We start from the raw sequence: 25650 nt of genomic DNA, 5'->3' as shown, positions 1-25650 counted from the left end.
TCGAGTACTAGTGACGTCACGCGACGGTCTTCCAGGTCCGTGAACCGGGTAGTGCTCTGCCTGGGGACTCAGTCTTCGCGGTGGGAGTCATGGCCACTCGTCGAGCTCTGCATTTCGTATTCAAAGTGGGGAACCGCTTCCAGACGGTGCATTTCTTTCGAGATGTCCTGGGGATGCAGGTGCAGAGCGGGGCGAGCGGGGCTGGCGCAAGCCGCACCGGGGAGGGAGGACGAGCTGCGGGTGAGGCCACTTCAGCCGCCTGGCCCATGGCTCTGGGTCGGCACTGCGGGTTTTTCAACTTTTGCGAGCCCCTGTTTTCGGGTTGGGAAGCCTTTCAAGGACACTGATCTACCAGCTGTGTTGTCTACGCACGTTCCGTCGTCTACAGGCCGTCACAAATATGTGTTATACTCCTGTCTTGGGGAGCTTGTAGTCTATCGTGAAGGAGCATTGGCAGGCCAAACGTTATTAAAGTCCCTTCCAGTTCACGACAGTGTTAGAAAAAAATCCTAACACGAGCCGCACCGCCGGCACAAAGAAATCCAATTAGGTCAAATTAAACCGAATTAAAATGCCCATGTTTTATTAAGCAGAGCGCTCTCAGGACCCCGAGGCGGGGTCAGGACCTGGCAGGACCTGGCAGCAAACCAATGCAACTCCCAGGGAAAGGGGCTGGGATGGATGCCAGGGGCTGGGGTGCCCAACTTAACATTCCAGACTCTTTGGATATAGGGGTGACAAGAAGTTGAAGTGATAATTATGACCAACATTTTAGGCTGTCTTTAGAAAAAAGGCATAGACTCAAATCTGGCTACTTCCTGCGGCATGGGACAATGTGGGAGGGGGAGAGCTAAAGTTGGTGGCTCAGCAGGAGGTGTGGCTGGAAAGGCATTCTGTTCATTGTCATCCTGGAGATGCCAGGCATCTGTTTCTTGAGGAAGGTAATAAGGCAGGTGTCTAGGAGAAAAAAAAAATACTGTTACTACTGGCCCTATGAAATGAGGCTAGCCATGGGATGAGACACAATAGCAGAGATGAAACCAGATTTTAGTTGGCAGGTGTCCTTGATCTAGGAGAGCTGGTACCAACGGTGAAGTCCCAGGTGCTTTTGGTGTTGTCCTGGGAGCACTTTGTAGCTTGATCCGGGCTTAGGCAGCAGGAGTGACCTACAAAATATGCTTAAAACTGGCTGGGGTTAGTGTAACAGTAAAACAATTAAAAAATTTAAAATCCTGGATTTTTACCGAACCTGATTCTGATGTAGCCATAGAACTTTTCCAGGAACCTGTAAGAGAACTGGAACAGATTTTATATCTTGGTGTCATAGCAAAAGGCTACTGCTTTAGGTTAGAAGGCAATTAGAGGAAATTGGGAACTCTGAACCTCTGAAGATTAAAACCTGTTAATCCTGGACTATGAAGCCTGTTAAAGAACAGTACCTTGAGTTGTCAAATGCCTTTAGACAGATCTGGGAGGAATAAATGAGCAAAACATGAAACAGCTTTTTAGCTAGCAGGCAATCCCAAATCCTCTCTTCTTGTCCTGGGAGAACATCAGTCTTAGAAGCAGTGCTTGCCAGGCCCAAAGATTTTTCCTGTGAGGGGGAAGATTTAGTCTACCTGTCTTGGCAGGATGAGCAGATCAATTCCCGGGTGAAGCATCCAGGAAGCTGGAGTGGTAAAAGGCCTCTTTTGCTTCTGTGTGGGTGGCTTTGCTAAACCCAGAGCAAGCCTGGAGACAGCTGATCTTCTGTCTTTTTGGAGAAGCCAAGGGTGCTGCAAAAGCTGACATGTCTCTGTGTTAGAAGCTCTATTATTATTAAAATGCCATGATCTCAGATCTATAAAGGCACTTTAGAACCAGGTACCATTTTCTGGTATTTAAAACTGGGCATGTAAGCTGAATTTTTAGAACTGTTGTAATCTGGAAACACACATGTACATAAAACTTAAATTCACAGCATGAAAACACAGTTACACACGTACATAAACACATTGTGGTCACATTATTTTAACAGAGAAACAAATAGAACACCCTTAGAAACCTGTGTCAGCTGACTAGGCATTGTAAGAGGAAATAGAAACATGCAGATGAAACATTTACAGAGTTTTAGATTGGAAGGATGGGGGGGTGGATTTGTCGTAGAGACTCAACAGGGAAGGGGGCGAGCAGCAGCGGAGGTGCCAGAGTGGTCCCTGCATAGAAGGCAGAGACCAGGGAAACAGCTATGGAGAATCCCAGCACAGTTAAGTCTGTTGGGGAACAGCCAGCAGCAGGGAAGGGGCCGGCAGCAGCAGAGATGCCAGAGTGGTCCCTGCGTAGACAGCAGAGACCAGGGAAACAGCTATGGAGAACACAAGGCTGAGTATCTGGCCTGTTCTGGTTTGACACATTTGGGTGTGATCAGCAAATTCAAAATTCGGCTTCGGTCAGGGCTGGCAATTTAAAGTTTAGGTTCTGGAAATGGAACCCATGGTCTTGCGCATGCTAAGCAAGCATTCCACCATCTCACTACATGAACGTCATGTCAGGGCAAGATTGAATGGGCTCTTTAGTAGTTACTCAGGCTCTCTGTGTCAATATCTGACTGTCCTCTGGACAACCCAGATTTAAACATGACGTCAGTATTTAGTCTTCTTCCTAGTCCCTGGAAACATTCTGGGACGCTGCGGTTCTAAAGGGGCCACCGAAAATGTCGTGAGGTTTATGGAGGAGCTCTTGGTAAGTGAGGGAAGTAGGGACACACCAGTGCAGAATACTTTGTAGGCACAGAACCCAGCTTAGTGCAGAGATGTTCCAGAAGGTGAGGAGCACAAAGGGAGTTACACAATTCATCAGTCAACACGAATTAATCATTTATAGGAATATCTACTGTGTATGGGCTGGAGAGATGTCCCGGCCTTTATGAGTGGTTACTGTTCTTCCAGAGGATCTGAGGTGCATTCCCAACGCCGGTGTTGGGTGGCTCACAATCATTGTAAATCCAGCTCCAGGAGATCTGACATGTGGCAGACAGACAGACACACATAAACCCCTACCCCTACCTGCTGTTTCAGAGTACCATATTAAGGCTTGTCAACAAAGGTACAAGTGACTTTGGTGTTTGTTCCCATTTAGAGCACATGATGTGGGAAATGAAATTTGTAACTAACAATCCTGGAAGTCAGAGTTAGTGGCACTAGATGTCATTATTGTGTTTCTTCATTGATGAAAGGTTGTTGTGAGGATTAAACAGATTATTGTATAGTGGTACTTGACTCATATATAGTTCTGTAAAGTATTAGCAAACTTTATGCTAAAATAACAGGAGAGATTTACCAACCTGGGTTATCAGGAGATAATTAATGGGGGCCTTGTGTTCAAGATGACCTTCGAATGTAGGGTTTCCACATACCAAGGGGAAGAGTTACTCAAGGAGACCTGAATAGGTGATGTGAGATATTTGGGAACTGACACTGATTTTATGTACATTTAGCTAGCTCAAGAGACGAGATGTGAGAGCATACAGGTTGGGATTGTTCCTGGTTTTATCTTGAATGTTGTGCATGCAAAGCACTTTGAGATTTGTGCTAAAGTGAGGGGAGCTTGTGATGCCATGAAAGCCATGCTTTAGGGCTAGATTTTTATGGTAGTATTAAGAAAAGGAATCAGTAAGTTTTGTGGGGTTTTTTGGGGGGGGCAATAAGTAGCTCAGGTTGCCTTCGAACTTGGTATGCTTCTGCCTCAATGCCTCCACCCACGTGCGGCTAATAAAGTGGATTTTATAATTTTTGAGGGAAGTAATAGAACTTCAATAGAAGCAGTAGGAATCAAAAATGAAAAATAGCTGAGTATGTGGTGGCTTATTCCTACAGTCCCAGCAGTTGGGAGGCTCAAGGCCAGCCTACACTACACAGCAAGTCTGAAGTCAAATTGTGCTACATAATGAGTCAGTGTCTCAGGGGGGAAAGCAGGGTGGGGAGCAGACGCTAAGACACTGAGATCCGTCTGTATCCTAGGTTCTGTCTTAGGTGCTCAAACAGGTTATCCATTTTCACCAGATAGTTGTGCTCACACTCAGTCTGGACTAGAACCTAAAACAACTTGCTCAACCATTGCATGCTGCAGTCAGACTTCTCTAGTGCTGACCTTGCTTTTCTACCACGGGTGGCTTCCTACCCCAAAGAGATTTCATACCTGTTTGAGAGCACAACTCTTTTTGGGGGAAGAGAGTCACAGGATCTCATTATGTATCCTTGGCTGTCCTTGAATTCACCCTGTAGACCAAGGTGACTTTGAACTCACAGAGATCCTCCTGCCTGTGTCTCCTGAGTATTGGTATTAAAGGTGTGGTCTACCATGCCCATCTTAAGATGTTTTTACCTCTGCTACATCTAACCTGGAAGTTCTGTTTGTTTCTCTTAGTAAAACTGGCAAATTATAATATTTATATCTGCCCTTTTAGTTTGTATAAATGCACCATCTGCAATACTAATACACCTGAAATCCCAGCATGTAGATAGCTGAGGCAGGAGGATTATAGTTGGAGACCAGCTGGGCTACACAGCCTATGACAGTGAGGCTGTTTTTAAAAGTCAAGGGCTAGGAGTGTTGCTCAGCAATAGAGCACTGGTGTAACACATTCCTTGGATTCCCGGCACTCCAGAGAAGTAAAATTTACAATTTAGTCTATTTCTTTACTAGGTTCTGCGCCATGAGGAATTTGAAGAAGGCTGCAAAGCTGCATGTAATGGGTATGGAACCTTGTGTCTTAAAATCTTAGGTTCTAAATAGCTCCCAAACAGAACGCACTTTCACAGAATTGAGTATACAACAGTGGGATAAATTTTGAAATAAATAAATAAGTAATTTTTAAAAGGAGGCAAGAAATAAAAGAAGCTACCTGAACAGCAGTGGGGACTCACTCGCCCTTTGTTTCTCAGTGTTTCACACAGCACTTCAGATCCAGCAAGCAGTTCTCCAGTACTTCAAATTCAGCCAGTTACCTATTTAACTCAGCTCCTTGTCTCTGGAGGTATATGAGACCAGCTACAGATCGTAGCCGGCCCTGTCCCTGACCTCAGGGAAACACTGCTTACATTCGCTGACTTACTATAGAGAAGACAGCTCAGAAAGAGCCAAGCAGAAGAGCTGTGTGCAGAAAGGCTGAGAGAGAAGAGGGACAGCACTTCCAGTGGCTTCCACGGTCCCAGCACCTCTATGGCTTCAACAAACATCAAATCAAATAGCTTTTACACAGATTTATAGTGTTTACTCTCCACCCCCTCCCCTTCCCAAAGGTGCGTGTGGCTGAACATTCTAATCTTTTGGTCTTTTTGGCAACCAGGCAAATTCTTGAGCTATCCAGCCTCACCTTCAGTCAGCTCATTTGGTAAACTCAGGCATTCCAGAAGTTGCTCATGAATACAAGACCCACTTAGCAGGGAATCCCAAGGCTTAAATGAACTTTATACCAGGAGTTGTAACAGAGACAGAAATTTTTTCAGATTTTACTACAAGCATAAGTACGAGCTGTGGGTAAAGCAATGGCTTATTGTCTCCTGAGCTAAGTATCCACAGCAAGTTGAAAGCTTCCAAGGTCCCTTGGGATTTGTGTGCTTACTGATATGCAAGGACATTGTCTGAGGTTAGACTTGAGAGCTGCCTTTAGGATTCCTTTCCCTACATTTTTTTTAAAGGTAACTAAATCTTTCCCTTAAATACGTGCCGAATGGACGGTGTGTGGGGTGTGCAGTTGTGGGGTGTGCAGTTGTGGGGTGTGTGGTTGTGGAGTGTGCGGTTGTGGTGCTTGAGTACTGTCCATAACTGCTGTCAGCACCTTCAAAGGTCATCTCATCCTTGTTTAGAATTTATGGGACCCAAAGGAACTGGCTACCTCTCTGTATCCAAAAGTAGGAAGCAGATTTTTCCTGTGGCCCCTGAGTTCATTTACTTTCTTTCTTTCTTTTTTTTTAGGCCTTATGATGGGAAGTGGAGTAAAACAATGGTGGGCTTTGGGCCTGAGGATGATCATTTTGTTGCAGAACTGACGTACAATTATGGCATCGGAGACTACAAGCTTGGCAACGACTTCCTGGTAAATATCACTGCGTCCCAGTGCATATCTAGATGAGGCAGAGACAGCTCTAATAGTCCAGGTTAGAAACAAAGCTGCCTTTAAAAGAAGTGAGCGGCAGGCAGCTTACAACCGCCTGTAACTCTAGCTTCCTGGAGGGATCTGAAGCCTCCAGCCTCCACTGGTACCTGTACTCACATGCACACACATATACACGTCTATACATAATTAAAACTAATAAAAATAAATCTTAAGGAAAAAGAGGAGTGTTTGTTTTCATGTATGTGTGTATACCATTTGCATGCAGTATCTGAAGAGGTCAGAAGGGGTATTGGATCCACTTGAACTGAAGTTAGGGATGGTTGTGAGCTGCCAACTGGGTGCTGGGAACTGAACCCAGGTCCTCTGCAAGACCTGTCAGTACTCTCAACTGCTGAGCCATCCCTCCTGCTCTAGATGACTCTTTAAGTTTGAAGTTGAGAAGGTTGTTAGTGAGGAGATGACAATGGAGCAAGAGTTCAGAGGAGGCTAGGTGGGAGTAGCACACGCCTTTAGTCCCAGAACTCAGGAGGCAGAGGCAGGCGGATCTCAGTGAGTTTGAGGCTAGCCTGGTCTATGAAGTGAGTTCCAGGACAGCCAGAGAACCCCTGTCTTAAAAAACAAACAAACAAACAAACAACAACAACAACAAAAAAGAGTTCAGAGGAAGGAAAGGAGTGAGGCATGAGGAGAGAGGAGAATTCTAGGTGGAGAAGCCTGTTCAGAGGCCTCAGACAACACGTGCTTTGAGAAAATGCAAGAAAACGCTGTAATAGAGAGGATGAGGGGAAGGTGGTAGGAGCTGGGTAAGAAATGACATGATAACTGGATATGGCAGCACATGACTGCGATCCCAGCATTTAGAAGACTGAAGCAGGAGGATTATGAGTTCTTGAGGCCAGCCAGGGCTACATGGTTAAGACCCTGCCTCAAAGGGGAAAAAGTACATAATGCTATGTTTTCTAAAAGCTGTCAAGGGAAGACAAAGCCTGTGAGCTGCTCGAGAGTAAGCTGTAGGCTCCTTTTGATCCATGTTCTCTGGCTGCAGAGTAGAGGACAGATCGAAAGAACAGGCCAGGGTGAACAAGGATGGCCTTCCCAGAAGGCAGAATTATAGGCTATCGGGAACTTTGATTAAAGAATGCCTTCAAAGTAAAAGTATTTGTGTTTAAAATCCAAAACTGGGCTGTTGATATAGGTAGAACACTTACCAGAATTAACAAAGCTCCAGTTGAAGGTCAGCCTAATAAGTGAATAATAAGTAAATCCAAATTGTCTCAAATGGTTAGCTGGCCAGCCCAAGGAAGATCAAGATTTTTCTGCTTAGGTCTTGAAAACTGAGGAGATTGTCGTTGGTATTAAATGGATCACATAACACCAACATTTAAATTTTTTTGCTGTGATTTGTAAAGTCTGAATCTGGGGAATTTGGAGAAAACATCTAAAAACCCTCTTTAAAATTGGTAAGAAAATGCCAATTAAATCTTGGGTGGTTTACCAAAGGCACTGGGGTGTTGGCTCCTTGTCTTGTCCTATAAGAGCTCTGTTGTAATGATGTATGTGGATGCTATCTGTCGCAGGGAATCACACTTGCTTCCAGCCAGGCTGTCAGCAATGCCAGGAAGCTCCAGTGGCCACTCAGTAAAGTTGCAGAAGGAGTTTTTGAAACTGAGGCCCCAGGAGGATATAAGTTCTATCTGCAAGATCGAAGTCTCTCCCAGCCAGGTAATTATACTAGACCAGGCAGAAGCCTGGCTAACGGCACATTTGATAAAGATGGAAGGGAGCAGGGGCACAGTTCTTTCTCTTTGTAGTTTTTCTGTACTGATAGGATGTGTCTTTCCCAAGCCAGTGTTCTTTACCTGTATTCTGGGTAAGGTATACCCTTACATGTGCATTAGGTATACGTCAGTACAGAGCTACAGAGACTCTAGACTGGTTTTGTTCTGCAGATAATGCATCTTGTTAGGGTTGGTTTTTTTGTTTTTTTGTTTTCTGTTTGATTTGTTTTGTTTTTCCAAGAGCAAATAATCCAAACAACAAACCCAACTCACACTAGTTTGAACAATAAGAATGTGTTTTAAATTCACAGAGCAGGCAAACTGAGGGTTAGTAGACGCAGCAGATCAGCCATAGCGAGACCCCACAGTCTCCTCTCTGTGTTGTCCTCTCATGCTGTTAGAGCTAGCTCCCTAGCTAGTATGAGGTGCTGGGAGCAGGTGAGGCTCCATGCTTCCATATTCATTTTGGGAAGGAACCTTCAAACAAACCTTGTCTGGAGTCTACCAGATGACTCTGATCAGATTTAATATACTATGTCTGCTTAATACAGGTTGACTTTTTTTTTTTTTTTTTTTTTTTTTTGGTTTTTCGAGACAGGGTTTCTCTGTGGTTTTGGAGCCTGTCCTGGAACTAGCTCTTGTAGACCAGGCTGGTCTCGAACTCACAGAGATCCGCCTGCCTCTGCCTCCCTAGTGCTGGAATTAAAGGCGTGCGCCACCACCGCCCGGCCCTTAATACAGGTTGTGTACCTATTCCAAAATTCCAAAATAGCAGATTTAAAATTTTTGTTTGTTAAGACTGTCTTAGACTTGGGTATAGTGGTGCACACCTTTAGTCCTACCATTTGGAGGCAGAAGAAGGCAGATCTCTTGGTTCTGGGACAACCAGGGCCACATAGAGAAACCATGTCTCAAAAACAACAACAAAAACTATGTCTTAACCCGTAGTTCTGGCTAACCTAGAACTCAGAGATCCTACTGCCTCAACCTCCCAAGTACTGGTGTCTCAGCCTTGTGCAACCATGCTCTGTAAGCTTGACATTCTAGTGTTTGGATTTTCAGATTAGGGATGCTCAACCGGGAAAATCCATGCAAGGTTTCCAAATTCTGAAATACTTCCGGTCCCAAGCTTTTCAAATAGGTACTCAGCCTGGACTTAAGTAATGGTGAGTTCCACGTTCCAAAGATGCTTTTGTCCTTTACCTTGCTAAGTCCTCTAAGGCATTAATTCCCTGCTGATCCATTTGGACCATACCTGTGCCTGTCCTGAAGGTCTTCTGCTCTGGGGAGAGTTTGTGCTATTTGCTCAATTCTAGGGAGTAAACTGAAAGTCTCAGGCATGCTAGGCAAGCATTTTATCACTGAACTCAGATTCTTAATGATCTTGGATTTGGTGATTTTGCAATCAGTGGAGAAAAATAAGACTTGAGTCTGCCGTGAGGAGGCCCTGTGAAAAGCACCATGGTTAGTCTTGGCATCGCTAGTTCTCGGGTGGAGGTGATGAAAACCACAGGAAATACAGTGAGTTTGTCATAGTTAGATGAGTCAGATGTAGTCGTAAACTGTTCTTTAGGAAGTTCCCTTGGCCACACCCAGTGGCACAGACCTATAATCACAGCTAGCAGGAGGGCTATAGGCCAAGGTAAGGCCTTAAGGCCTTCTTGGGCTACAGAGCAAAGCCAATCTGGGCAACTTATTGAGAGCCAGTCTCAAAATCTAAAGTGGACAAAAAGTTTCAATGATGCAGTGCTTGCTTAGCATGTGTGAAGCCCTAGATAAAGTTCCTGTATTACAATAAATTAAAAAGGAAGGGAAGAAGAAAGAAAGAAAGAAAAGGAAAACTACTACACAGGTGGAGAGAGTCCTTGTCGAATGTTCAAGGGCCTGGGTTCAGACTCTGGCACCAGCGCTGGGGTTGGGATCAGAGAATCAGCACACAAGATGACGTGTTCTCATGATATGCTCACTGCTTGGTGAATTTTTTGTTTTTGTTTTTGTTTTTTATGTTATAGTGTGTGGGGGGGGGATTTTTTTAACCCTAGAATAGAAAATAAGTAAACAGGGTGGAGGACAATAAGGAGGAAATGAGAAAAAAGTAGTGCCCATATGTCCAAAGATAACTACTGTGAACATTCTAGAGTCTATGTTTCAGATCTTTTATTCAAAATAATGCATACATATATATAAATGTACCCTGCATAAGCTGTTTTAGAAATTCCATGGCAGCATTTCGTTACAGAAAATAAGCAGCCTCTGTTGTTGGGTGTTTTGTTGTTCCTAGTGTTTCATTGTTCTGAGCAACACTGTCGAATGCCTTTGTGATAAAAAGCCTTTCACACAGCCACAGTTGCTTTCTGAGTTGCTGAGAGTGGACTTGCTTTTTCAGTACATTTTTAAAACTTTTGGTACATATTGTCAAATCCTTTCCCACAATTTTCTAATTTACACTCTGTCAGTATTTTTTGTTTCAATTCCCTTCCCTGCAATAAAACAGTTAACATTGCTAATTTGTCAAGACAACAAAAATTAAATAATGAGAAACAAATTATTTGTAAGTATTTCCTTAGTTTATTCTTTAACCTATCAGATATACATTTTGTTATTTATTGAAGCATGTAGCTTTTTTTCCACCAAATGATTATCTTATTGCCATTTATTTGGATCATGTTGTTTCTTTTCATATTGATTTAAAATTCTTTCCTTATAAATTAAATTCTTTAGCTAAGAAGAGAGTTGCTGGAAATCCAATGAAAAGTCTTGCTAGGCACACACCCCCTCCAGCCTAAGCTGAATTCTACATACACTTTACCCGTTTGCATCTCCTTATCCCATCCCACTTAAGTGACCTTATTCATCCATTTCCTTACTTTACAGATCCTGTATTAAAAGTCACTCTAGCAGTGACTGATTTCCAGAAGTCCTTGAACTACTGGTCTAATCTCCTGGGAATGAAAATTTATGAGCAGGACAAGGAGAAGCAGAGGGCTCTGCTGGCCTATGCCGATAACCAGGTGAGTGACCTTGCAGAGGAACAGCTTGCCTGCTACCCTGAGTTTGGTTCATAAATTGGGTTAACATGAAAGTTTCTTCATAGTGAATCAGTGTTTACCCAGATGAACAGAAGAAAATAAATCCCACTAATAACATTTACTACTTGATACTGCCTCCGTTTTTATTTATGGTAGCTAACCTGTAAACTTTGGGGGTTTTCCTGTCTCTGCCTCCTGACACACTTTGAGAATGGTAGGGTCACATACCTAGCTACCATATCCAGCTTTATGCTGGTGTCTGTACTGAGGTTCTCACGCTTGCATGGCAAGCGCCTTACAAAGCATGGTAGACATGTGTAATATGTCAGAAAGCAACAGCCCACTTTCTTATTTCTCTGCAGTGTAAGCTGGAGCTGCAGGGTATCAAGGGTGCAGTTGATCATGCAGCAGCCTTTGGAAGAATTGCCTTTTCTTGTCCTCAGAACGAGGTACTATTTGATAATTGCTTGTTTTAAAAAATTCGTTATTTTTAGTATGTGTATGCATGTGTGTCTATATGCATGCTGGTGCAGGTGTCTGTGGCAACTGTCAGATTCCCTGAATTTGGACTTACAGGGAGTTGTGAGACCTTGAAGTGAGTGTGTAGCCATCTCTCTGGCTCCTTTTCTTTCCTTTTAAAATGTGTGTGTGGCCGGGCGGTGGTGGCGCACGCCTTTAATCCCAGCACTTGGGAGGCAGAGGCAGGCGGATCTCTGTGAGTTCGAGACCAGTCTGGTCTACAGAGCTAGTTCCAGGACAGGAACCAAAATCACAGAGAAACCCTGTCTCGAAAAACCAAAAAAAAAAAAAAAAAAAAAAAAAAATGTGTGTGTGTGTGTGTGTGTGTGTGTGTGTGTGTGCGCGCGCACATGAGTGCAGGTACCCACATTGGATTCCCCCTGAAGCTGGAGTTACCAGCTTGTATGAATCCTCTGACATGGTTGCTGGGAACTAAACTTGGGTCCTCTATAAGAGTAGTACTTGTTCTTAGTTGTTGAGCCCTCTCTCCAGCCCCTGACCTGATTGTTTAAACTCTGTCACTGTCTGGTTACAACCCAGCTAAGAATCTTGGACTTCCTTTCTGAGTTCATTCTGATTGTGGCTTTGTTATCAGCTTACCCATTCTTTTAAGAACCACTGAGATAATAAAATAAAATTGGTGCCTTGGTCAAATGAGGACCGTGCCATAGAAGTGGTATGTGACTCTTGCTCACTTGCCTTTTTGTGTTTTTTAAGTTGTCAGACATAGAAGCCTTGATGAAAAGGGAGAACCAGTCGATCCTGACTCCACTGGTGAGTCTGGATACCCCAGGGAAGGCGACAGTACAAGTAGTCATCCTGGCTGACCCTGTAAGTATCGCCTAGGGAGGGGACAGCTGTCCTGGGAATTTCTTCAAAGATTTTTTTTTTCACATTACTGTTCTCTTTTTTGGTATAGGATGGACATGAAATTTGCTTTGTTGGGGACGAAGCTTTTCGAGAACTTTCTAAGAGGGATCCCGAAGGAAACAAGTTATTGGATGATGTGAGTATTATTTCTTTTCTTTCTTTTTTCCCTTTTTTTGTTTTTGAGACAGAGTTTTTCTGTGTGGCTTTGGAGTCTGTCCTGGAACTTGTTTTGTAGACCAGGCTGACCTCCAACTCATGTGTCTGCCTCCCGAGCTCTGGGATTAAAGGTGTGCGCCACCACCACCTGAGCTCTGGGATTAAAGGTTGAGCACCGCCATCACTGCCCGGTGTGAATCTTATTTTTGTACTGATGTCACTATAGGCCACAGCAGAATAGTATAAAGGACGTACAGGGTCCAGGTACTGTCAAACATGTCCTTTCCCTGTTGCAATAACTTTTAATCAGAGACCAACATATTTAGTTTGTTTTTTTTTTTTTAAATAGTTATTTATTTTGTATGCAGTTAGCCAGAAGAGGGCACCAGACCTCAATACAGATGGTTGTGGACCACCATGTGGTTGCTGGGAATTGAACTCAGGACCTTTGGAAGAGCAGGCAATGCTCTTAACCGCTGAGCCATCTCTCCAGCCCCGACCAACATATTTAGTATCACCTACGTTACTCTTTAGGACTTTCCATCTTCCCTCTGCCCCAGGCTGACTAGAAAGGAATCCACTACTGCTGTGAACATCACTGTTCAGCTCAGTGAATGAAAGTACCTGGGTTCCATCCCCTTCTGTTTCCTTGGCCATTTGGTTATTTGGTTTCCATTGACATCATTCTTTTCCTTCTTCCTTCCCATTTGTTCTTGTTATCACATCAAGAAATCCAGTAGCTCTTTCACCGGGTGGTGGTGGCACACACCTTTATTCCCAGCACTCAGGAGGCAGAGGCAGGCGGATCTATGTGAGTTCGAGGCCAGCCTGGTCTACAAGAGCTAGTTCCAGAACAGGCTCCAAAGCTACAGAGAAACCCTGTCTCGAAAAACCAAAAAAAAAAAAAAAAAAAAAAAAAAAGAAAAAGAAATCCAGTAGCTCTCATCTCTTAAAAGCTCTTCTTGGGAGGCAGAGGTAGAAGATCTCTGTGAATTCAAGGCTAGCTGGTCTGCATAGTAAGTTCCAAGCCAACCAGCGCTACATAGTGAGACCTTGTCTCATAAAGACAAAAAGCAATTACTGGAGACAAAAGACCTTACTGCTCTTAGAGAGGACACAGGTTCAGTTCCCAGCACCCACATGGTGGTTTGCAACTGCTTCTGACTCCAGTTCCAAGGGATCTGATGCCCTCTTCTGACCTCCACATGCTCCTGCATGCACATGATGAACATGCATACACTCAGGCACACACATGCACAGTAAAGTAAATAAAAAACAAAACACCCAAACCAAACCCTTTGAATTCCATATTCCACCACCAGATACTTGTTTATTTCTGTTTTTGAGATATGAGTCTGTGTCTCCAAACTGACTACAAACTACTGATCCTCCTGCCTCAGCTTCCTAAGTTTTAGGACTGTATCACCAGGTTTCTTTAATTAGATTTCTGTTTCAGAGATCTGTGTACACATAGTTTCTACTTCTTGTCTGAAATGCGTACTTCATCTGTTCTGTGCTAGATGTTGGCAGCAAGTAGTGTTCATGTTGACATTGTTGGTGATCTCATCTTGCCAAATGCAGCAAGCAGCTTCTGTTCCCATCAAACCTGATTTTTCATCAGGAAGCAATAGCTCATTGTTGTACTCCAACTTCTAACATAAACCTAGTGTGAAACAGACATTCTCTGAATATTTTGGATTTCTGAGACAGGGACTTTGTTGTCCTAGTTGTCCTCAAGTTCCTGGGCTCAAGGGACCTTCCTGCTTTAACCTTCTGTGTAGATAGGACTGTAGGCCTGACCACTGGGCCTCACTCACTTCTGAATACCTAATCGAGTGACCGAAGGAATCAATATATCCCAGTTCTATCATTTTTAATCTATATAACTAGCCTTTAAACGGTTTATTAAAATTCTTTGAATTTCCAAAAGATCAAATTTTGAAATTTATCTTAAAATGGTGAAATAAAATTAAAATACTCATTTTTTTGGACTATGATGTGCTTTATGGAAGATAATTAACCATAGACATAAGAACAGTCATTGTGAATTAAAACAAAAATATGTAGACGATACCTTTTGAAGCTTTATCATGAAGGAAAATAGAATGTTGAGTAAGCTTTTGATTGACAAATATGCTGCTCTTTCCTTCTTTGCTCTTTGATGCACTGGCGGCTCCCCATCCTCTGAGCTCTTCTATGGAACTGAGACCTTGCCTTCTTCATATCTCCCTGATGCTTCTCCCAGAGCCAGCTGCTGTTCTGATTTCCAGCACAGTAGATCAGTTTTATTTTTGGATTTTAAACAAATGAATCCATTTAGTAGGTATTTCTGTGTGCTTGGTTTCTTTCTCTCAAGATAACATTTTGAGACTCCACTGTGTAATTGCATGTATCATCTTTTGTATTGCTTTTATTAGATAACACCTGGTTTATCCATTCCCATGGTAGCAAACATTTAGGTTGTTTTTAATCTACTTAAGGAAGGGTGCTGTGAGCATTCTTGTTTAAATATGTTTCGTATCTCTAAGGTTATAGGAGAATTGCTTTTGCTGTACAGGAAAGTGCCGGACTTATAGTGAAGTGAATCTCTTAGCCAATCTCTCTCTTCATAGTTGGTTATGTATAGTCAACCATGTCTGAAAATATTAAATGCGAACTTCAGAAGTAACTCATCCATTTTAGATTGTACCCTGCTTTGAGTGGCATAATCAAATCACTTGTTCTCTTGCCTGACCCCTTGGGACAGGAATCATCTCTTTGGACAGTGTGTCCATACTGTGTGCATAACTGAATATACAGTCCTGGAGTCACCTAGTAGCTAATTGTTATTAGATTAACTCTCAGGATCTCAGTGCTTGGGTTCAAAACCTTTATTTGCTTAATAATGCCTCCAAATGGCAAAAAGAACAGTTTAACTATGACAAAGAATAGCTGTGGACTGGCAGGATGGCTCAGTGGGTAAAGGTACTTGCTGCCAAGCCTGACAAACCTGAGTTCAGTCCCTGGGCCCCACATGATGAAAGGAGAGCCTGGACTCCTGCAAATTGTCCTCTAGTCTACTCCTGTACTGTGCACGTGTGTGCCACACATACATACGCTCAATAAATAAATAAACGTAATGGAAAAAAAGGGGAGCCACAAAAGATTATCTTTTAGATGAGAAGGTGAAAGTTCTTGACTTAATTAACCAAAGAAATTGGTTAAGGGGACTAGAGTATAGTCACATAACCCTAGACAGATTTTTCTATCCCCCCCCACTCCCACAAGGTTTCTCTCTGTAGTCCTGTTGTCCTCTGTCCTGGAACTGGCTTTGTAGATCAGGCTGACCTCAAACTCACAGAGATCCTCCTGCCTCTGCCTCTGCACCACCACCTCCTGGCTAGCTTTTTCTGTTTTCATGTAAAGTAAATGCTAAGTTGCTAAGGTCAAACCTGAGAACAAATCTAGGACACTGGAAGGAAGGAAACCATGTCCTGGGTTACTGCTGTTGCGCTTCAGGATGAGCAGAAGGCACAGCACTCGGTGAGTCCTTAGTTAAGATGAGCAGCAGAGCTGCGGGAGGCTCAGTGTATGAGCACTTGCCTAGCAGCCATACAGCCAGCTCAGTCCCAGGATCCCTAAAATCAAGCTTGGAAGTGTCAGTTACTAGACTGGGCCTATTCAGGCCTCCTCTGGAGTCCTGGAACCCTCTCTAAGGAACATGGGGAGTTGCTGGGTCTGTGCAGGTGTACTTGTTTACTTTCTCCCCGGCATTTTTTTGTTATTGCTTCTTTGATTCTGGTAGCTGTTCTAAGAAATGGAGAATAGTTTCTTGTTGTGGTTTGAATTTGTATTTCCCTAATGACTAATGGTGAATAGCACCTATAGATAAACTTCTTAGTTTATACTTTATAAATTAAATATTCAAGTCTTGTCTATTTTTGCATAATAGTTTTGGTTTATGTTATGTGATATTTCATGGATAAAATTTCAAATACACACCAAACAAGAGCATAGCTGTGCCTCCTATGTTTCCGTGCCATGCACTTTCAGTGTTCCTTCCCGTCACTCCGACTCTCTCTTCCTTTTCTTCTTTTCGCTTGGGGATGCTCAGGAAAATCTCAGGCATCATAACATTTACCCTAAAATACTCAAGAGTATTTTGTATTTAAAGTCATTTAAAGGAAGTAGGAATTAAGCAATTTCCTTATGTGCCATACACTTTAAGAAAAACAAGACTATATATATATATACACACACACACATATGTATAGTTTTATCTTTGTGTGTGTATGTCTGGCGTGTGTTTAGATGTGTGTGTGCACCTATGTGAGTGGAGTGTGAGTACGTGCTGCACATGCCACAGTGCATATGTGCAGGTCAGAGGACAACATTCAATCTTCTGTCTTCTTTGAGATAGGATCTTGTCAGAGCTCCTTCAGCAGTTGACTTTGAGCTCCCAGACATTCTCCCTCTGTCTCCATCCTGCCGTAACTGGGGTTACAGTTACCTGATTGCACCAGCTATTTCACAGGGCCTGAGGATTTGAACTCTTTCTTGTCCATCAACCTTACATGGAGAGTGCACTTTAACTACTGAGCAATCTCCCCATGCCCAACCTCTCAAATTTTTGTTTCTTTTGTTATGTATTGTCTTTTGAGGCAACATTTCTCTGTGCAAACCTGGCTGTCCTGGAACGCTCTATGTTAAAGAGGCTGGCCTTGAACTTGATATGTAGCTGAGGATGACCTTGAATTTGATTCTGATGCCCCTACTTAAATTATTGGCATAAGCCACCATGTCTAGCTAAAGAAGCAAGATCTCTCTCTCTCTCTCTCTCTCTCTCTCTCTCTCTCTCTCTCTCTCCATGTTAGATTCTGCTTGTGTGTGCATGTGAGAAGCCAACGCAGCCAAAGCAGGACACTATGTGTCTTCCTCTATCACTCTCCACCACATTTCCTTGAGAACTAGAAGTTTGTGATTTCTGATAGCTAGCTGGCTAGCCTACCAGCCAGCAAGTTCATATGATCAGCCTATCTCTGCCTCACAGCACTGTGGGAACAGCAAAGTGCAGCCGTGCTTTTTACTAGGGTATCTGAATTCAGGTCTTCATGTTTGCAGAGCAAGTGCTCTTATCCGTTAAGTTATTTCCCTATCCCTGTTGGCTCATTTCTTTAGACGGGGTCTTAGAACTCAGTGTGGTTACTAGGTTGTTCTCAAATTCTAAGCATTCACCATGCCTTAACTTCCCAAGTAGTGGGATTGCAGGTTTGAGCTACTATGCCTAGCTTTGGCATGTTCTTTTATTCTTCAGTTTTGGTTTTTTTAAGACAGGATCTCAGTATGTAGCCCTGGCTGTCCTGGCACTCACTATTGTTGTGGGGTATTCACCAGAGAAGACTGCTCAAACACAGTTAGTTTAAGCCAATAGACTTTTAAGCACAGAAAACATGTCCTGGGTTGACACACTTCATTGTCAGTTAACAACAACAGCTATCCAGAAGCAGAACTGCAGAAGCCAAAAAGCAAGGATAGTACATTTAGAGACTTTCTCAGAACTGTGGACTTTGATGGATTAGGCCTTTGTTTTAGTGTTGGCTGGCGGTGCTATTTGCTGAGTTTTATAGCCTTCTGCCATGGAATCAGTTGTGCTAAGGTCTCCAGCCCTGTTATACTATGTAGGCCAGGCTAGCCTGGAACTCACAGAGAACCACCTGCCTCTTCAGTGCTGGGACTAAAAGTGTGCACCACCACACCTGGTGTGCTTTGACATGTCCGTAAGTGCTGTGTGTACACTCTCTAGATTCTGTGAGTCACAGCCTGTAAGGAAACTAAGGCTCAGAAAAATTAGTCACTCACGGCTATCAGGTATTTAGTAAATGGGAGACAGGGACTTGGATGGAGCTCTTTGAGGATTTTATAATTAATTCTTTCCTTTCTATGCACCCTGGTCCTTTCTGTGGGCAAAAGAGATCTTGCTGGGTATATTCCCAACACTTGGCTGGCAGGTGAATTCAAAGCCAGCTTGGTCTACATAGCAAGTTCCGGGACAGTAGTTTTAGTCTTTGAAGATTTTTTTACATTTTACTTATTTGCTGTACATGCAGGCCATGGCATGTGATGGAGGTCAGAGAGCACTTGTGTTCTCTCCCTCGACTACGTGAGTCCTGGGGATCAAGCTCAGAAAGTATCTTTACCTCATGAGCCAGCTTGCCAGCCCTAGGATAGTTTTCAGTTTCTGCACACAGCCACTTTGATGCGCTTTCTTCTCACTTATTTTGATTTTCTCTTAAATTCTGTTTGCCATTATTCACCAAAAGCTGAGTTCTATTTCTGAGATATCTCTCGTCTTTTGACACTGCTTTTGAAATCCAGTGAGTTTTAAACTAATCTCCCAATTCTCTGCTGCCTCCCAGATACATTCTTCACTTGACTGGCCCTTTATCTACTCTCTGACCTGTCTTTATCTCTTGAAAGCCCTTAGCTCAGCTCTATTCCGATCTCACTGCACTGCTTATAGTAACAAAAATACTCCTGTCTCCACCCAAAGTGTTTTTGTCTTTTTGAGCTGGTCCTTTAGAATGGAGAGGTTCTCTTGGGTCCTCCTAGCCAGAGTTAATTGCTCTTTCCCCCATCCTTTATGACTGCTAAAACAGAAACATCTCTTCCAGCTCTCGGGAGGTTGTTGGGTTGTTTGTTTTTGATTTTTCAAGACAGGGTTTCTTTGTGTAAACAGCACTGACTGTCTTGGAACTCACTCTATAGACCAGGCTGACCTCGAATTCCCAGAGATCTACCTGCCTCTGCTTCCAGAGTACTGGGATTAAAGATGTGTGCCACCACCTCCTGGCAGGGAATTGTTTTGTTTCTTTGTTTTTTTTTGTTTTGTTTTGTTTTTCGTCGAAACAGGGTTTCTCTGTGGTTTTGTTTTTTTTTTTTTTTTTTTTTTTTTTTTTTTTTTTTTTTTTTTTTTTTTTTTTTTTTTTTTTGGTTTTTCGAGACAAGGTTTCTCTGTGGTTTTGGAGCCTGTCCTGGAACTAGCTCTTGTAGACCAGGCTGGTCTCGAACTCACAGAGATCCGCCTGCCTCTGCCTCCCGAGTGCTGGGATTAAAGGCGTGCGCCACCACCGCCCGGCTTCTCTGTGGTTTTGGAGCCTGTCCTGGAACTAGCTCTTGTAGACCAGGCTGGTCTCGAACTCACAGAGATCCGCCTGCCTCTGCCTCCCAAGTGCTGGGATTAAAGGTGTGCGCCACCACCGCCAGGCAAGGAAATTGTTTTTTAATATTGCTTTAAGGTTTAAGTTCTTTATATTTTCATTCAAATAGTAAAAACTTGATTATTACTTATTTAGGCAGGGATTTATGAAGTAACTGGCAATTTTCCTACTCCTCCCCTTGAGTGCTCATATTGCAGGTGTCCACCACCAGGCTGGCTAGATCTAAGATTTCGTGTAAAGAAATATAGCCATATCTTAGCCCATTTTTTAAGTCCACTGCCAAGGTTAGTCACCTTCAGCTTCACTATTGCTAAATCACATACATTTATTTATTTATTAAGTTTTTGTTATGTTTCCTAATGTAAACATTATCTTGTCATTTCCTCCTGGTGTAGATGAGAATTTCTGACACACTATTTCTCCAACTATTTATTGTTTCCTACTCTTTAATCTGATAGGACTTTATGGGTCTTTTACAGTAAATACCTCAAAGTACAGATACTTTTTTTTGAAAAGTAACTTTTAAAAAATAATTTAAATTTATTTTATGTGCATTGGTGTGAAAGTGTCAGATTCCCTGAAACTGGAGTTACAGACTGTTGTGAGCTGCCGTGTGGGTGCTGAGAATTGACCCAGGGCCTCTGGAAGAGCAGCCAGTGCTCTTTACTGCTGAGCCATCTCTCTGGTCCCCCAAAAGTAACTTTCTATGTAATTCCGTAGCTGTTCAGTTAGTTCCTAAAATCTAGATTGTCACTCCTGTCATACCTGGACTCAGTATATTACCTAGTGCATGATAAAAACTCAATTTTAAATAAAAGATTTATTTTTATTACCATTTCCTTGTATGTGTGTATGAGCATATGGCACACATACAGGTGCCTCTGTGGTACAGGATACAGTGTTAGTTCCCCTGGAGTTAGAGTTACACTTACAGGTGGCTGTGAGCATCTTTTTTTTTTTTTTTTAATTTATTATGTGTACAACATTCTGCTTCCACACACACCAGAAGAGGGCGCCAGATCTCATTACAGATGGTTGTGAGCCATCATGTGGTTGCTGGGAATTGAACTCAGGACCTCTGGAAGAGCAGTCAGTGCTCTTAACCTCTGAGCCATCTCTCTAGCCCAGCTGTGAGCATCTTTACGTGGATGCTGGGCCATGAACTCCAGCCCTCTGCAAGAGCAGTACATATGCTTACCTGCTGAGCCATCTCTCCAGCCCCCAAAAGACAGGGTTTCTCTGTTTAACAGCTCTGGCTGTCCTGGAGCTTACTTTGTAGACTAGGCTGGCCTCAAACTCACAGACATTCCCCTGTCTCTGCCTTCTGAGTGTTAGGATTAAATGTGTGGACCACCACTACCCGGCTCATATTTGCTTTTTGATTGAATAAAAGTTTTCTTACCAAACATCTAAATGACTTATAGAGGCAAACATTTTGTTTTTTTCAAGACAGGCTTTGGAGCCTGTCCTGGAACTAGCTTTTGTAGACCAGACTGGCCTCGAACTCACAGAGGTCCGCCTACTTCTGCCTCCCAAGCACTGGGATTAAAGACGTGAGCCACTGCCCAACTTTTTTTGGTTTTTGTTTTTGTTTTTTTTTTTTTGTTTGTTTGTTTTTTAAAGACAAGGTTTCTCTCTATAGCCCTGGCCATCCTGGAACTCGCTTTATAGACCAGGCTGACTTTGAACTCAGAGATTCCTCTGCCTCTACTTCCCAAGTGCTGGGATTAAAGGTGTGTTCCACCATGCCTGGCTGTGACACTTTTTGGTGGTGATACTGGGACTTGAACTGGAATCACCAAGCGACTGCTTGGTACACACTAGCTCTCCTGTTACAGTGAACAACACCCTCTACACAGATGAACTTGCTTTAGTGCTAATATCACAGTGGAGAATGCAGACTTGGAGTGATGTCTGTCCATCTGTTTCCATAGGCAATGGCTGCAGACAAAAGTGATGAGTGGTTTGCCATGAGAAATAAACCAAAGGCTTCAGGTTAATGGAAGACATGCGAGAGCAGCGCTTAAACTCCAGTCTGGCGTCTGAGTCCATTGTGGCTGTTTACAATGAACAGTGTCCAGCACAGACAAGAGGCTCATGGGGTAGTTTCACTCTTCAAAGCTTTGTTATGTTCTAGAAATGAAATGTTTTTTTTTTTTTTTAATCATTCTCAGTAGTGGTGAACTCCTGTATGTAATTGTATGAAATTTGGTAACAACTTATTGTCCAGCCTGAGATAGCTCTATGGAACATTACCCTTGGCTGAGGGTAGTGGAAAATTTGATTAGCTGTGAATCATGTAGATAATATTGGAACAAATGTTCAGATGAAAGCCAAACTAGCTGGGCATGGTGGCGCATGCCTTTAGTTCCAGCACTTGGGAGGTAGAGTCAAGGATCTCGGAGTTCAAGGCCAGTCAGGACTATAGAGAAAGACCCTGTCCAAACCAACTGTCCAAACAAATCCCAAAAAGCCGAACCAACTGCTTAGAGTGCTCATGTTTCCAGGTCTTGATGGATCTTCCTGTGGAAGTCTTGGCATTTAAAAAAGCCTTTCCTTTCGAGTTCCAAGACAGTCTCTCCTGATATACAGGAAGACACATAGTGTCACTTCACCATGGAACTCAAGGTAGCTTTTAACTTTGTAGCCCTGACTGACCTGCAGCTATGTCAGCTAGATGGCCTCAAACTCAGAGACCTACCTGTCTCTGCCTCCTGCTGGGATCAAAGGCACAAGCCACTTTACCCTTTGAACTTTTGATCTTCCTACCTCAACCTCCAGTGCTGGGATTATAGATGGATGTAACTAGTCCAGGCTTTTGATGTTTGTTTGTTTCTTTCTTTCTTTGTTTTTAAGAAATTTTATCCTGGGTCCAAAGAGATGGCTTAGTGCTTCAGAGTACTGGTCACTCTTCTAGAGGACTGAGTTTGATCCCAGCACCCACATGTCTGTTCTTTCTGTAATTCTAGAACCAGGGGTTCCAATACTCTCTTAATGCCTCTGAAGGCACCGCATATACATGTTACACAGACATATATGCAGGGGAAACACCCATAAAGATTAAGAAAAATTACCCTTTGGATAAAAAATATCTGGGAGCTGGGTGGTAGTAGCACATACCTTTAATCCCAGTCCTCAGGCAGATGTCTGTGAGTTTGAGGCTAGCTTGTTCTACAAAGCTAGTTCTAGGACAGCCAGGACTACACAGGGAAACCCTATCTCAAACAAAACAAAACAAACCAAAAAAAAAAAAAAAACAGCCAGAAAACCAGATCTGGGTAATGTCCTTACTTTGATTTGATTTTACATTTTGAATAATCAGAGGAAACAGGAGATGTTTAATGAACAAAGTATTCAATGAGTCACATTTCTGTATGCTTGGGTCTGTACTACTTTATAAAGTGGTCTTAGTCCTCTTTAAAATGGAGTAGATTATTTCTTCAGCCTGGAAAAATGTTTTCTGTTTGGGCTAATATCATTATATCATTAAAAACCGTTTTATTGAGTACATTTGTCATTAAAGATTTTTAGAAAAGGTTTTGTTTGGTTTTGAAGCAAGGTCTCATGTAGTCCCTGCTAGTCTGAAACTATGTAGACCCTCTAATTCATAAGAAAAAAAGGACTATTTAAAAATGTGCTGACTTGTCTTGGTGGTGCACACCTTTAATCCCAGCACTTGGGAGTTCAAGACCAGCCTGGTCTCCAAAGCAAGTTCTAGGATAGTCAGGGCTGTTACACAGAGAAACCCTGTCTCAAAAAAAAACAAAAAAACAAAAACAAAAACAAAAACAACACTTTAGGACCCACAAGATAGTTCTGTAGGTAAAGGTGGCGGCACTTACCACAAAAACCTGGCAACCTGAGTTTGCTCTTATGAACCTAAGTAAAGGTCAGAGTAGAGAACCAACTCGATAAAGCTGTGTTCTGACCTCCACGTACACTCTTAGCACACTCACTCCAGCCACACCTACACATAGTGCACACACAATAATAAAATATTTTAATGATAAAAAATATACTTTAGAGCCATCATGGGTGGTTTATACTTGTTATCCTAGCACTCATGAAGAAGAAGCAGATGGATCTCTGAAAGTTGAGGCCAGCCTGGGTTTACACAGTGAATTCCAGACCAGCCAGGCCCTATCCCAAAAATCAGAATAATCAAAACACAAAACAAACCACACACACACACACAAAAAAAAAAAAAAAACCTTTAGAAATTTGCTGTTATATGAATAGATTTGCCAGGCAGTGACTGTATCTCAGAAGACAAGTTTTAAAGAGAAGTGTTGGAAAATGCCATGGTACTGTAGAGTCCTTTAAGAACTCTATTTAGCCCTTCATATGCAAGCTTCCAGGCACCGTGGTAGCATTCTGATGTCTCTGAAATGATTGACAAAGACCCACATGTGCCTATTTACATACTGTCCAGCAGGGCCTCAAGCAGAGACCTAGATTAAGAACAGCAATCCTAAGAACATTTAGGTTGCTAAGCCTCGGATGAGTCTTGTGGAGCCTAAGATCCTGAAGCCATTTTGCTCCATTGTCCCTCAACTGCTGTGTTGTGATGCATGAGCTACTTCATCACTGTGTCACTTAGTTTGAGTTCCATCAAAATCTAACTTCACTGGGCCTATGTTCTAGATGAGCACTTTTCTGTTTGATTTTAGTGTTAAGACAGAGCCCCTTTTTCCTCTGTATTGTTACAGATCCAAGGTCCTGCCTCCACTTCAAGCCTTGGTCATTTTCATGGCATGACGCACCCCACCCTCCCCACTTCTGTCTGCCATCCATACACATAGGTAGGATGGGTATTGGTGCCAGTCAGACCACACAGAGCCAGATTAAAGGAGTTTTACCCAGCAGAGATGCTTTTACATTTGAACCCCTTTTCAGACCCCTCACAGAGTTTCTTTTTTTGCAACAGACTCCACTCTCCTGCGGTTAAGGTGATTTATTGATGTCTCCGCTAGCCTTGCTACCCTTTCAGTGTGTTCCAGCCATCAGAACTCTTAAGCCCATTCCCTACCAGTGAAGCCATGTGACTTCCTTGTGTTGGCCAACATGTCCTTAGCCACCCTCGTTTTTCTTCAGCTCCTCCACTTTGGCAATATAGATCCTCATGGCATCCATCTTGGACATCCCTTTGTTCACATTCCACGCCTCCCATTTGGCCTTTGCTCTCACATCTGTGGCTGGAGGGACAGGGATGTTACAGTCGCCCTGGGTGGCCTGTTTGTAGAAGCTGTACACCAGCAGTTTCTCCTGATCGCTCACGGGACCCTTCAGCTGCTTGAGGGACGCGCAGGCCATTTCAAACTCCACTTGGCTCATTGGCGCACCAGAGGCTGAGCCTCTCTGTTCTGAGTGATACCTAGTACTAGAAGAGAGTTGGAAATAAGCAAAGCAGGTGATTGATTATTAGACCTTGGAAAGAAAGGGCAAAGTGATATAATGTGTGTGTTTGATAAAGTACAAGTTGCAGCCCAGGAATTCATTCTATTGGTCCTATCCCACAGTGCTTTTTCCAGTGTGAGTGCCCTTCATAGTTACAAAGGCGCCTATGAGCCCTGAAAATTGACGTTGCTGTTGCCTATAGAAGACAGTGCAGCATGAAAAGCATTTGGGTATTTGTGCGTGTCTCAGAGGCCGGACAGGGAGGGGTGAGCCCCGTGGATCCACTGCTGGCTAGCGGGCAGCTCGGGGAAAGGCTATTCCGTAGGGATGAATTATGGGCGGGAGCTGCCTGGGATTCCTGGGTGAGGGTGAGAGGTCTGGACTAAGGAATTGGACCTCCTGGCCTCAAGAGGACAGATTCCGCCAGGAGCCTGCTTATGGTACCTGAGGGTAGACGGCTGGGGAGCCTAGGGTCGAAAGGGGGCGCTGTGGGCTTGGGCGGCCCGGACGCCGCGAGTTCGTTGAGGAGGAGTACGGAGGGCGCGTGCGCACGGAGCGGCAGCCGGTAAGCGGAGTGCTGCTCAGAAGCCCAGACGCGCTGTGGACGG

General features: G+C 43.3%; 2 protein-coding genes across 2 annotated transcripts; one reads left to right on the top strand and one right to left on the bottom strand.

The window, feature by feature from the left end:
• The first annotated feature begins 25 nt into the window (after positions 1-25).
• Positions 26-23168, top strand: Glod4 (glyoxalase domain containing 4). The gene is made up of 9 exons (XM_057776183.1): positions 26-179; positions 4684-4733; positions 5956-6076; positions 7675-7819; positions 10750-10886; positions 11267-11353; positions 12141-12254; positions 12343-12429; positions 21580-23168. Exons 1-9 carry the CDS (start codon positions 90-92, stop codon positions 21643-21645), a joined length of 897 nt encoding a protein of 298 aa, XP_057632166.1. The 5' UTR covers positions 26-89; the 3' UTR covers positions 21646-23168.
• Positions 23169-24715: 1547 nt separating this feature from the next.
• LOC130878687 (diazepam-binding inhibitor-like 5) lies at positions 24716-25560 on the bottom strand. Its single transcript, XM_057776760.1, has 2 exons — positions 25487-25560; positions 24716-25025 (listed from the first exon to the last, which is right to left on the bottom strand). The coding sequence occupies exon 2, from the start codon at positions 24977-24979 to the stop codon at positions 24716-24718; it is 264 nt and encodes an 87-aa protein (XP_057632743.1). The 5' UTR covers positions 24980-25025; positions 25487-25560.
• Between the last annotated feature and the right edge of the window lie 90 nt (positions 25561-25650).

This window comes from Chionomys nivalis, chromosome 7 (assembly GCF_950005125.1).
Source record: "Chionomys nivalis chromosome 7, mChiNiv1.1, whole genome shotgun sequence".
NCBI classification, from domain to species: Eukaryota; Metazoa; Chordata; class Mammalia; order Rodentia; family Cricetidae; genus Chionomys; species Chionomys nivalis.
Note: the sequence above shows the minus strand (reverse complement) of the source record. Positions and strands in the feature narration are given on the sequence as shown.